This window comes from Clavispora lusitaniae (assembly GCF_014636115.1).
Source record: "Clavispora lusitaniae strain FDAARGOS_655 chromosome Unknown tig00000223_pilon, whole genome shotgun sequence".
Classification (NCBI taxonomy): Eukaryota; Fungi; Ascomycota; class Pichiomycetes; order Serinales; family Metschnikowiaceae; genus Clavispora; species Clavispora lusitaniae.
In genome coordinates this window covers 318659-331933 of record NW_027093981.1, presented here as the reverse complement: position 1 = coordinate 331933, position 13275 = coordinate 318659, and the positions used below count along the sequence as shown (strand labels likewise).

Genomic DNA, 13275 nt, shown 5'->3' with positions numbered 1-13275 from the left:
GCTATAGGAACCTAGATGTCAATATTTCTAATTCGATTATATGGAACTACTGAGATTTTATACTACCAAAAACTGGCCTCTGGTCATAACAATTTCTTCTGAAGATCAGTAAATGCAACGCTAAAGTACTACTGTGACAACGGGTATATAGTACAATAACCAATCAATCTTGTGAACAATAGGTGTAGAGAAAAGAATAAAAAATACTCCATTCAGACAAGAAAAAATGAAAATTGGGGAGCTATCTCTGGTAGTTACTCGAAAGCATCAGATAACTACTGGTTGGTGATATATCTGATCACCTGCGTTCTGATGAACCGTACTGTTAATCTTGCCAAATGATGCAAAAGAGACCAACAGAAAGAGATCTCTCAGATTTGTGATTGAGAGAAGAATTCTTTAGTAAAGTCAGCTTCTCAACATAGTCATATACCTCACTATGGGTCGCTGTACAAACATGCAAAGTCACTTCTTTCTCTATCAGTTACAGAATCACTCCTTACGATATCTATTCCGCCGATATGTACAAGCTATTTTTTGATGGCGTGGTAACGCTTTCCGCGGAAAGCGAATATCTCGTTGTTGGCCTGGAACGTTTCTGTTGGGTTCGAGTCCACCAAGTCCAATTTAGTGGAGCCGAAAATATTTTTTGTTGGATTCATAAGCACGTCCATTTCATTGTGCAACTCGTGGCCAGTCAACCAACTCATTTCCCTCTGGATGTCCTTCTCATGGTAACCAGTGACAAACACCGCACATTTGGACTCCAAGAAGCCCTTCAACGACTTGTTCCAGTGGATCTCGTCAGCGGTCTTGAAGCCAGGGTGGAATAGGAAGAAGACGTCCAAGTATGGGTCAAATGGGAACAAGTCGCCCATGTCGTAGACCTCATGGAAGTACTTGGTGTGGTGGTGGAGGGTGATTTGCTCGTCGTATCTCGTGACCACAGGTCTGCCGTGAGGCCTGTCGCTGGGGGTGAACGATTTCGACTCCGGGTCAAAGTGCGAGTGGGGTCCGATGAAGTGGATCTCGAACTTGGTCTCTGGGAAAAGATAACCAAACTGTTTCCACACATATCCGGGAAGCATGGCTTCCATCTTGGCGCCGACAATGAAAATACGCATAGCCCGGTCTTTGAAAGTCACCTCGGTGTCCTTTTTCCCGCCGGGAGAGTACAACGTATACTTCAAGGCAGACAACGAGCGCAAACCTTCGATGGTGAGCGGCCCCTTCGGTTCCAAGCCGTAAGGGCTGAACCGGTGAAGAAGCGACGCGATGGTGATGGGGTACGTCAAGACTTTGGTGGCTGCGGCCAAGTTGAACTCTGTGTTCATTGGGTTGAAGTCCCGGGTGTAGAAGAAAGAGTCCCACGAGGACATGCTGGTGGTGAAGTCGTGCTCCAGCGGACCCGGGAACACAAACTCGTCGAACTTACGGCCCGACCGCAAGTCGTGCTCGTAGAGATTGACTTTTCTCAACGCCTCGTACTTCTTTTTGGCGTGGTACTCTGTGTCGTTTTTCCACGCCTCTTCGTCGTGGTGGGTGGGGATCCCCGAGTACGGACACACAAACTCCACCGGCTTATTCGTCACGGGGCACTTGGCTCTGGTGCGGATGTATGCTGCACGGGTTCTGATATCTTCGTACGGAGACTCGTCCCATTTGTAGAGATGGCGCTCGGCGTCGCTTTTCTCCGCCGTGTCCAACAGAAGCAATTTCTTGAGGAACGAGATGTTTCGTTTCTGCATCTGCCACGCGGGGCGAACCACGCGAACAAGGGTCATGACGGTTTCTGATCTTCAAGAGCGGGTTTATCAGGTTATCTGAAGTTTTTTTTGCCCTCGTGTCTGCAGGAGGTGGGGCTGTCTTCTATTCCGTTTGGCACGATCTGGGCCAGCAAAGTTGCTTTGTTTGGTTGAGGTAATGGGGTGGTTTTCCACGGGTGGTTGCGTAAGAAAAGCGAACAATTTTTTTGCTCCAAAAGTTGCGCTCTTTGGTGCGTATGTAAGCGATGCCGCAAAGTTGGTGAGACATGCAATTGCAAATTAGTATCTGGTATTTTCGTAAGGCAGAGGTATGAATCAATTACTTCTGCTACTTCTGCTACTTTTGTTACTTTTGTTACTTTTGCTAATTTTGCTACTTGTGCTGTTGCCATGAACGAACCTTTCATCCATTTTTTGTAGGCATATTTGTTGATCATCGCATTAAAAACTCTGGATAGTTATCACGAGATCATGTGCTGGAAGAAACTGACTTGGGTCTCTGCCAAGCAAACCAAAATAGGCTACATTGACTTTGTTACCTGTAGTTCTAGATGAAAGTGGTGACGATGATAATTCAGTATCGTGAAGAAACGAGGCAAAAAGAGGATCATTGCAAAAGGGAGGGAGAGTTGCAGATATGGCTGAAATGCTCCTATCTACAGCCAATTCAAGAGAGATGTGTCTATCAAAGATAGAACGAGCTTCCACTTTCGAATTAGGTATAAACGAATGATTTCCATCTTTCCATCTTCTGTGTTTCGAGAAGGAAAAGTATGCATTAGTCCATCTCACGGGTACTGATCGCACAATAATATGTAAACTCATTTATTAGTTGCATAATTCGTTATCTGCCTTGAAATTGTGTGCTCAAATTTTCGTTTGGCCGTAGGTTCTGATTCATCATCCGGTTTTACATGTATTGAGTTCTCCAGTTGGGCCATCCCGCTAGAGTTCATCATGTTCGACCTCTTTCGCCTCGTCAGTTACTTCTCTTTCAGGTTCTCCCACATTTATCTCGTAATTCTCGTGGTGGTACATGTGATTGTAGTCTGCTCCGTCGAGCTCTTCATCAGCGAAATCGGTTTTGCCATTTACAGTATCGTCTTCTCCATGTTCACCATTGGCTCCAACCTCTGCCATGTCGTAGTATATGATAGGATAGCCCCAATACTCCAAGTCTGGCATTACTGTAGCAGCAAAGGTTTCAGTTTCGCCCTTAGCCAACTCCACTTCGAACTCATATTCTCCACGATCGTTATATTTACCCTGAATCTCGTTACCGTCATCGTCTTGAAGATGTAGTTTCACTTTTCCATCAGGCAAGAACCCCATATTCTGGAACAAGATGGTTTTCTTTCTCGCAATCAAGTTGAGTTGAACCTCATGTTTCTGCTCCATCACCAATCCAGGTGGAAGTGGCTCTGAAACGGAGAAGAACTCGAAATTCCACTTCTCGTTGGGCGCTCTCACTTGCAGCCACAAACTAGCTGGCATAGATTGGCCCGAGCTGACACTCTCAAGAGATTCTGCATCAAACAAGTCGATACGAAGCGAGCCGGCTCTAGCCAGGTCGTTTTCTGCGCGAACTATGCCCAACATGTGGCCCTTAAAGTCGTAGAGTTCGTACCAGAGAACAAAGGAGTGCTTGGCTTCTAGAATGACCTGCAACTGGGCCATGGGCGCAAAGAAACGCTTGCCGAGGTTCTTCAAAAAGACAGCACGGACTTTCTCCTCGAGACTCGCCAAGTCCAGAAAGTCGCCATTGTAAAGCATCACGTCGCGCCGATTCACATAGCTGTTCTGCGAATGGAGACGGTTTCCTCTTCTGCCCACATAAAACCCGTCCAGAAGCGCCCGGAGCCGGTAATCGGCAAGCGAAATCCTGTTGTCCGCACGGACTGGAAACGCATGCGAACGCAAAACCGTTCGGTTCAAGTAGTCGTCAAAAGTGCGATCCGTCAAGTCTTCCAGCCCCAGAGTGTCCGTGTGTCCCTCTTCTTTCCCTTCTTTCCCCACCCTCTGACAGCGAATTTCGACCAGCGAGTCGCGGGCGTTTTTGTTGGGCACAAACGGCTCGTAGTTGCAGAGCAGCGGAACGTGCAAATGCATGCGGTAGTGGCATGTCCGCACCTCTTCGACATTGACGATCTGCGGGGCCTTCCAGTCCGCCACCTGGCACTTGTACACCACCTCGACCGTGCGAGGCTGGCCTGTCATGTCGCACACAGACCCGTCCATGACCAACTGCTCCACGACATTCTGGGCCGGCTGGTGGCCGAACGGCGCCTCTTTCTTCTGCACGAGCCGGTACGACCGCACCGCCTCGCGCATGGTGCGCTCAAACTGCTCCGGCGTGGCCTGGTTGTCAAACAGAAACTTGTCTTTGGACGCGGGCGAAAACCGCCCCAACACGAAAACCGTGCTGGGATTTTCGGGCCTGTGTCGGCCCTCGGCCCTGTCCTTGGGCAGCTGCTCGCGTGGCGGCACGGCCTCGTGGAACTGGATGATCTTGTCGCCCGGGCAGAACGCATATGTCCAGTACATGCCCCGAAGCTCGTAGGCCCACACACACTGGTTTGGCCCAAACGCCAGGCGGATCAAGTCGGCGGCGCCCTTGAGAATCTCGGCGCCGTTTTGCTTCGGCGGCTCGAGCACCTCCACTTCCGCGGCCTGCGGAACAGCACAAATGTACTCGTCGCTGGCGTTGTTGCCGCCAATGAAGAATCTCTCGTAGTGCGGCTGGGCGTATAGCGATTGCGCCAACCTGGAGGGGAGAAACGACTCGTAGAGCCGCACGTGGCTCGGCCGCTGCTGTGTTTGTGCCACGGCCTGCGCCGCTAGACATGTAACAAGATGTATGGCGAAAAGCATGTGGTGGAAACTTGACTCTTGATTCGCACTCACAGGAATATGGGCCAGATCACTACTGAGGACGACACCATATGAAAAGAGGGAAAAGAAATTGAAATGATAAAGATGAAAGTGTCTATATTTGTGAATAGAGCCGAATAACCAATGGGCCCATCGGTGAACGGTTGAAAGGCTGATAGAATACAGACGAGGTACAATAGCAGGCTCAGAATAATCCACGACACTCAATAAAAACGGACTTCCAGCCTTGGCATCTGCTCGTTATCTTGGTCGTAGACAGCTGTATGACTCAATTTCGATGCTGTTAAGGCCATTGGAATATTTACGTGGCCAGAGATGAGAAATCGATGTTGTTACGTCTCAAGATAGTCTTGCCATTTGCTTGTCGAAGATCCGGCCTTTCATAAAACTGTTAAGTGCAATTGTAATTAGTAGGGGAACCTTTACGTCTTGTCTGGGAAATAGCAGTAAGCGTTTCTCAACATTGAGAAAGGGTTTCACAGTCTGCTACTGTACCTAGTCTTTTGATGGTGTTCAGCCTGCATACCCAGTTATCTTAGTGTCTCTTGTGTTTATGGCTGAAACGAAAATCAACGGGCTTACAACGCCTGCGCTCAACGAAGGCAAAGTTGCTGACGCCGCAAGCGAGACAGATCAGCAGAAGCCCGAAAAGTCCATTTTGGATATGGCTGCCGGCATCGAGCTGAAACTCAAGGCTCTTGCAGATCAGTTGGAGAAAGACGACCGGGAAATAGACCTGAAACTTGACGCTTTAGCCAAGCGGCTCCAGAAGATCAGCGACACAAAATAGGCGGGCTTCCGCTGCTTTGTTGAAACGTGCACAAACACACATGTTAAGCTTTGACCATGCTGAACGTGACATGGATGGGAAGGAACCGAGGTATATGGATCAAAGTCTATATATTGTTGGCTTGTGGCTTTGTATGATCTGGCAATTGGATAAACGAGAAGATATGTAGGGAAAAGAGCCAGGATGGAAAAGATCGAGGATGGAAAGATCGAGGATGAGGGCGATTGGAAGAATGCTAAATATGATTGAAAATCAGGATCATGATCACAGTAAAGGAACGTCAAGATGACGAAAGAAATTTTAGAAATAGTAATTTATTCTTTGGCGAAAAGTATGTATTTACGGTTCATTGTAGATGTATGGAGTAGTATCGCGAAAGTCATCTCAACTACTATGGCACAGAAAAGAACAAAAAACCAGATCCGGAGAGAGAAGGCCAAGCTACGAAAGTTAGAGAAGAGCCAGGAGAAAGGTCAGGCGGATGAAACAAGATTAGAGAAAAGTTTAGATGTCTCCGACAAAGGTGACGTTGAGGCAGCCAAGAAGGCATTTGAGGAGACGAAAGAAACAAAGGAAGAATCGGATTTGATAGAGAAAGGAAATGAGCAAAATCATGAAAACTCCGCCGCTCATAGTGAAGCAGAAAAGGATTCGGAAGATAAAAAGCCACATCTGAATGATTCAGTCAAGCCACAGAAAGATACATCCAGCCAAGAAGAAAGCAAGAATGAGACAGTTCTGGAAGAAACAGCAGCAAAAGTGAATGTCCCAAACGCAGAAGATACGCAGCAGCCAGCAAGTCTGGAAGTGAAGGACAAAATAGTTTCAGAAACAACGCCAAACGGGACGAAAGAAAGCAAACCAAGCCTAGAATCGAATGCAAAACAGGAAAATCAACCTTCTCGGCATGAAAATGGTTTTGCAATACCAAACGAGAAACTACTAGAGCAGTTTGCGTCGGTTTTCCAGCGATTCTCGGGCGAGGAAACTTCAGAGCAAAAACATGAAGATGTCTCGGCTTCTGGGTCTGACTCGTCGTCCTCAGACTCTGAATCTGAGCAAGACACCGAGAAAAAACCTCTTTCCAAAAGACAACTTCGAAAACTTAACCGCGTGTCCATAGCCGAGCTCAAAGCGTCCACTTCACAGCCTCTGGCCGTCGAGTGGTATGATGTGGACGCACCAGATCCGTTCATGGCAGTTGCCCTTAAAACGGCGCCCAATGTTGTCGATGTTCCACTGCACTGGCAACAAAAAAAGGACTATCTTTCATCGAAACGAGGCATCGAGCGGGCACCATTCAAGCTCCCCAAGTTCATTCAGGACACGGGCATTGCCGAAATGAGAAACCACGACTTGGAGTCGCTTAAAAAACTGCAACGTGATCGCGTGCAACCCAAAATGGGGAAGCTTGATATAGATTACCAGAAACTCCACGATGCGTTCTTCCGCTTCCAGACAAAGCCACGAACGCTTGGCTTTGGCGATCTTTATTACGAGGGTCGAGAAAAAAATGACGGTTACCGAGAGCTGGTTGCACACATGAAGCCTGGAAAAATCTCTAGGGCGCTCAGAGCAGCGGTGGGAATATCCGAAGATGACAAAACCATCCCGCCTTGGATTGCGGTCATGAACGAGATCGGAAAACCTCCAGCGTATTCCGACTGCATAATTCCAGGCGTCGATGTGGAATATAAGAATACGGGATATGTGCTCTCGAGCGGACAGTCATACACTATAGAACCTTTGTGGGGTTTACAGGAAGAAGAAGAGGAAGAAGAGGAGGAAGAGGAAGAGGACGAGGACGATGAAGACGAGGAAGAAGTTGGCCAAGAGGGCTACGAGAATGAAAACGAAAGCAACGAAGCGGACGATAACGAACCCGAAGATGAAGGAACGAAAGTGGACATCAGTGAGTACAGCAGAATCAAAACTAGCGGTGCTCGTGTCAGTACTACATCTGGAACTCTATACAAGGTTTTGAAAGAGAAAAACTCGGCAGACGGCCTAAAGACAAGCTACGACCTTGAAAACGACGAGAACACAGAAACAAAGGCAGAAAAGAACGCAAATAATGCAGATGGGGGAAAAGTGGACGACCACTCAGAGGACTTCAAGTTCTAATTAGCATATACTCAAAATGGAGGCGACGATTGCATAGTGTTGTAGTCCGTGGTATCAAACGGATTCAAAAACAGTAGAATATCCTCATCCATCTCTTTGAAGATCTCCTGGATGGAACAAGAGTTGGTATAGTGTGCCAGCTCGGTAGGGTCTGATGCAAAACGCAGAACAGAGAAAGCAGACGAATATTCACTCAGTTCCAACTTCTGTCTCTTGTTGCTAGGGTTATCTAGCTCCACGTCTTGTCTCTTGTGAATACTTTCAGAAGCGTCCACCTGATCCTGTTTGTCCTGAGGCTCGGCCAATTTTTCAATCTCTACACCCTTGCTCATTTTCGTGAAGCCCACAAAGTCTATGTTCACGTTGCGGAACTTCTGGTGGTCTCCCACTATATTAACCCATCTTGTAATGCGCTGCAAAGTATGCATGGCCCTTGCGCAGACTATCAGATGCTGGTTATTTTCAATGATACGAACCACTTGCATGTGGTATTTTTGCAAGTCGTCGTAGAACAGGCGGACGGGTATCGAACGGGCAGCCACGACTTCGGACTTTATAAGAATTTCAAGTCGAACCAACGACACAATAGCGTGGAGAGAGCGGTACATGAAAAACGTCGGATAGTTGACCAAATTATGGTTATCCGTGTTGACGACAAGAAACAAGTTCAAAAGCCCAGTACAGAAGACACCGAACTTCTGGATGTTTTGCGCCAAGAGGTGTGCCCAAAGCGGATCGTTGGAGGCAGCCGATGTCAAGACACTGAAGCACCAACTCACAAGGTTATCGTATGCCACCATCATCACCTGGTAATAGGTGAAAAGCAAGCAGTACTTTCCCTTTGGCGCATCGGGCACCGGATTAAGATTCGCATCCACATAGCCACTGCTTACAATGGCCGATTTCAAAGCCGCATGATGCCGTTCAAGTACAGCCTCGACTTCCAGAACCGAAGCGGGAACACGTGGATCGGGGCCTAGCATCGCAACACAGCCCAAGCCGTCGCTGCGGTCGATGGAGCTGAGAACATGCATGCTGACGCCGTTGGCGCAGAAGTAGTCCGAGAGTTTCTGGGCCTCGCAGATGATCTGGGCAAAACGGCACACGAAGACGTCGTTGGGCGACGGAAGCAGGCCGTGCGGCTCCAAAAGCTTTTTCGTGGCCAAGTCATGGCGCCACGTCCACGAAACAAGTTGGTAGCGGGGCAAAGAAAGACCGAGCAGACCGCAGCTGGCGTAGACGGTCAAGAAGGAGCGGACGCTGTTGCGCTCGACGGAATCGTCTTTCGAAAGCGCAGCAGGACTGAACATCGCAAGATTGCCCACGTCCATGCAGAGCGAAATGCTGACAGCTGTCATCATATCGAACTGAGCCTTGAACTGGTTGGTTTGCTCGGGAGGCTCACGCCAGAGCGCAAGAACGAGGCACGAAAGAATCATGGGGAGCGAAAAGTCCCGAGCCTCGACGAAAACATCGCGTGCTATAGCGTGGTTGATGAGGTCGTTCAAGCGGGAGTGGAGCAATCTGTTTTCTGTCGAGCTCGAGAGCCCATGGTCGCTTATGGTGGTGACAAGAATACACGAAAGAAGAAGAAGCGGGCTCACAGATAGGAGATGGTCAAAGTCCTGGAAGGACTGGGGAAAGCAAATGACGGGGTGCCACGGGAGCATTTCGTTGTGGAAATAGAAGAAGCGACGCCGGGCCTCGTCTTCGGTGATGATGTTCTTCCAGATATACGCGGGGTCAAGGCCGCGGGCCAAAGACAAACGGCCGGCGGCCCGTTCTAGACGGATAGCGCAGTACGCCAAGTTATCCTGGCCGGGGAGAAAGGGAAAGCTCAGGTCCAGGCCCAGCGAAAGCGCCAGCGCAAGAAACGACAGAACCAGAGCTTGCTGCGGGTCTTTTTCCCGCTTGCTGAGTTGGCCCTTCAGTTTGCTCTGGTGCAATGTGCCGTTTTCGACTTGGGTTTGGTGGGGCTTGCCGTTTCCGCTGTTTTCTCCGTCCGTGCTTGCACCTTTGCCGTCTTCTTTCAAGGCGGTCCCGTTTCCGTTGCCTTCTCCTCGTGCAATCTTATCGACCTCGCTTTCAACCGCCCGGACCAACCGTTCCAACTTTGATGGCGTTTTGATTTTCCGGCGCCGGGCCGTTTCCGCCGTGGGATCTTCGTCGGCCGAGCACTTGATGCCCAAGTCATAGCATCTTTTGCACGACGAGTATGTGGGGTCTTCGTAAACACATTTGCTTTTGAGCCGGTGGCAGCGGGCACATGCTTTGGCGACTTTCCATTTCGAGGCAAAATCGTTTTCCATCGAGGAGAAGAGATTGGGCGACGACTGGTTGGTTTGAAAGTGAGAGAAGACGATAGGACGCCAGATGGCCCTAAAATGCTTTGAAAAGTGGTGACCTCAGAACTTTGGCTCTTTGTCGGCCTGGCTGGAGAATCTCGGTGAGGATAATGTGTGCTCAAAGACAGGCTAAAAACTGTACTATAGACACCACAAGAGCAATATTAAGCAATCCGGGCGCTTATCAGTTTGGCGCTTCTATTTAAGTCTCAATTAATTGTGGAGATGACTCGCACATTAGAGTACAGTACGATGATAGAGATTGCATGTGCGACGAAGGAACTCATGTATCTATGCCGATACTAATTTCCCAAATTGAATAATTGTATGAATCATCACGATAATCAGATGTGAAGTCGATTACCCAAGGCATTTGGCAATTGCCTATGGAAGACTATGTGCATATCAATTTGAAATGTTGATCAGCTTTCTTAACTCTATCTAGTTTCATTTCTTCGCTAGTTCTCACTCATTTCTTTTTGTCAATGCTAATATAATTAAAATATCAATTAATAGTAAAACTATTAAAGAAAATATTAATATTAATAATATTAATCCTTCATTAGCTACTCGACTGATGTACTTTCTTGGTACTGTAGAAGAAAGCGGACGATTCCAGCCAAAACACCAATAATTACTTTCACCTCATAACGTTGGCCACATATAAATACGGGTGAAGGAAATTTTACTGTGTATTCAAATTCACGCATGGTTTGATCCCTTGGTTAGATTGACTGGTACAGTCCGTAAACAGTAAGCAATAGGATGTATCTCTTTTTCCTCCTGTCGATTATTGACTCTTATGATTCCCGAGAAGATTCCAAACTTCAATGATTCCTGAGAAGATTCCAACCTTCAATGATTCCTGAGAAGATTCCCACCTTCCATGATTCCCATGGTGCCTCAAGAAGATACATTATCGCTACGACTGTTTTCGAAACATGAATGAATGTATTGTTAGCCTACGCGCAGTATATTATGCTCAATAACTTAGTGGCGATGCAGAGGGCCTAGAAGTTGACGTCTGGCTTTGGGTCTGTGATCTTGTCGATCTTGGCGCCAAAAGACGCCACACACTTGGCCATCGTGGGCGACGACCGCGAGATCACGTCTGTGAAGTAGAAGTTGGCAATTGGGTTCTTCAACTCGCTGCTGCCAACCTGGGCATGGCTGCCAGCGGCCTGTTGGAGACCAAGCTTGGCAATACCAACGGAAACTGGTTCCACAACCTCGTGGCGCACCAAGGATGGTGCAATCTCGCCCATACGCTCGCGCACGGCGTACAAGTCGTCGTATGGCAATGGCGCACCCAAGTACTCGGACAAGGCACGCACGATCTTCCAGTCTTCACGAGCGGCACCTGGGGCATTTGTGGCGGCACGGGTGATCTGTGTACGGCCTTCAGTGTTCACATACGTAGCCGACTTTTCTGTGTAAGCAGAACCAGGCAAAATCACGTCAGCCAAAGCGGCACCAGCATCACCATGGTGGCCCTGGTACACGACAAAGGCGTCTTTGGGGATGTCGCGAGCAGCAATCTCATCAGCTCCAAGCAAGTACACGAACTTAGGCGTCGTAGAGTCGTTGCTTTGGAAACCGAGGTCCAATGCGGCCACACGAGCAGCTTCACGGTGCAACACATTGACACCGTTCCATTCTTCACTCTGGAGGTTGTTGTTCTTGGCGGCAAACTCAGCCACGGTCTTGTAGATGGCTTCAGCATCTGGAGAAGCAGCCACACCCGAGCCAATGACAATCATAGGGCGTTTAGCACCAGCCAACTTCTTGCCGTAGGAGCCAGCCAAAGCGGAGGCCAAGTCCTTGGCAGAGACACCCAAGCGAGTCATGTTGAAGGTAGAGTCGAACTCCTGGCCAACGTGAGCGATTTCGAGGTCCAGACGCAACCACACCTTACGGATACGAGCATTCAACACAGCAGCTTCATGACGAGGGTTGGTACCCACAAGCAAGATCTGGTCAGCATCCTCAATGCCGTCAATGGTCGAGCCGAATACGTAGTTAGAACGCACGTCCACGCCGCTAAGGGCAACTTGCTTCACGTCTGTGGTGGTGTTTTCCGAGCCCAAACGGTTAGCAAGGTCTTTAAGAGCAGTCATAGACTCAGCGTCAGCCAAAGCACCGGCAACGGCACGGAATTCACTGCCGCTTGGAGCAAGCTTGTTGTAGGCTGCAGCCACGGTTGCCAAGGCATCGTCCCAGGACGCAGGCTCAAAACGGTCGCCGTTGCGCACCAAAGGCGTGGTCAAACGTTGGGTCTTGAGTCCATCGCATGCAAACCGCGACTTGTCAGAGATCCACTCCTCGTTGATGTCATCGTTGACACGGGGCATCACACGCATCACCTCGGCACCACGGGCGTCCACACGGACGTTGGAACCGAGAGCATCCATGACGTCAATGGTCTCTGTGCGTTTCAACTCCCATGGACGGGCCTTGAATGCATATGGCTTCGAGGTCAATGCTCCCACAGGACACAAGTCGATGATGTTTCCCGACAATTCGGAGTTGATGTTGCGCTCGACGTAGGTGCCGATCTGCATGTCGTTACCACGGCCAGCAGTACCAAATTCTGGAGCACCCGCAACATCGTTCATGAACCGCACGCACCGCGTGCAGTGGATACATCTATTCATCAGCGTCTTGACCAAAGGTCCAATAGCCTTGTTTTCAACGGCACGCTTTCCGGCCACCTCCATGAAACGGCCACGGTCGGACCCGTACCGCTGCGACTGCTCTTGCAAGTCACACTCACCACCCTGGTCACAAACAGGACAATCCAAAGGATGGTTCTGCAACAACATCTCGGTAACACCCTCGCGCGCCTTGGTGATACGCTCACTGGTGGTGTGCACCACCATGCCATTTTGCACGGGCATTGCACACGATGCAATCAACTTGGGCATGCGCTCGACATCGACGAGACACATACGACAGTTACCAGCAATGGCCAACTTGTCGTGGTAGCAGTAGCGCGGAATGGTGACGCCGGCCTTTTCCGCAGCCTGGATGATGGACGAGCCAGCCTCGATCAGCACGGTCTTACCATCCACTGTGACTTGCACGTCCGCCCAGCGGCGGGCCGACATGCAAAAGTGTCTCGCTCTGGATCTGAACATGGGAAGAAGTGTGGTGAGAAATTTGTGGTGGAGATGCGAATGGTAAATGCGAATGGTGCAGCTGTGATAGGCTGCCTGCATGCGCGCACACACCGCCAGACAGGGACACGACAGAGACAAACCAGTGCTAGCACAATATGACATGAAACCTGCGGCAGAGAGACATGATAAACGACACACGAGACAATGACGGAAGTTGTCATGCGCGACATTGAATGGGA

The 13275-nt window shown here is 49.3% G+C and overlaps 6 protein-coding genes across 6 annotated transcripts; 2 read left to right on the top strand and 4 right to left on the bottom strand. All coding sequences in view use genetic code 12, as the record gives it.

Moving 5' to 3' along the window:
* Positions 1-530: 530 nt before the first annotated feature.
* MSS51 (Mss51p) lies at positions 531-1784 on the bottom strand (the record flags this gene model as incomplete). The annotated part of the gene is made up of 1 exon (XM_002614245.2): positions 531-1784. One exon carries the CDS (start codon positions 1782-1784, stop codon positions 531-533), a length of 1254 nt encoding a protein of 417 aa, XP_002614291.1.
* A 927-nt stretch (positions 1785-2711) lies between these two features.
* On the bottom strand, positions 2712-4637 carry FOB63_004502 (uncharacterized protein; the record flags this gene model as incomplete). Its single annotated transcript, XM_002614248.2, has 1 exon — positions 2712-4637. The coding sequence occupies one exon, from the start codon at positions 4635-4637 to the stop codon at positions 2712-2714; it is 1926 nt and encodes a 641-aa protein (XP_002614294.2).
* A 574-nt stretch (positions 4638-5211) lies between these two features.
* FOB63_004501 (uncharacterized protein) lies at positions 5212-5448 on the top strand (the record flags this gene model as incomplete). The annotated part of the gene is made up of 1 exon (XM_066102404.1): positions 5212-5448. The coding sequence occupies one exon, from the start codon at positions 5212-5214 to the stop codon at positions 5446-5448; it is 237 nt and encodes a 78-aa protein (XP_065958255.1).
* Positions 5449-5733: 285 nt separating this feature from the next.
* On the top strand, positions 5734-7572 carry FOB63_004500 (U2 snRNP complex subunit; the record flags this gene model as incomplete). Its single annotated transcript, XM_002614249.1, has 1 exon — positions 5734-7572. One exon carries the CDS (start codon positions 5734-5736, stop codon positions 7570-7572), a length of 1839 nt encoding a protein of 612 aa, XP_002614295.1.
* Positions 7573-7583: 11 nt separating this feature from the next.
* ZCF39 (Zcf39p) lies at positions 7584-9881 on the bottom strand (the record flags this gene model as incomplete). Its single annotated transcript, XM_002614250.1, has 1 exon — positions 7584-9881. The coding sequence occupies one exon, from the start codon at positions 9879-9881 to the stop codon at positions 7584-7586; it is 2298 nt and encodes a 765-aa protein (XP_002614296.1).
* A 1046-nt stretch (positions 9882-10927) lies between these two features.
* FOB63_004498 (uncharacterized protein) lies at positions 10928-13198 on the bottom strand (the record flags this gene model as incomplete). Its single annotated transcript, XM_002614252.1, has 1 exon — positions 10928-13198. One exon carries the CDS (start codon positions 13196-13198, stop codon positions 10928-10930), a length of 2271 nt encoding a protein of 756 aa, XP_002614298.1.
* Positions 13199-13275: the final 77 nt, after the last annotated feature.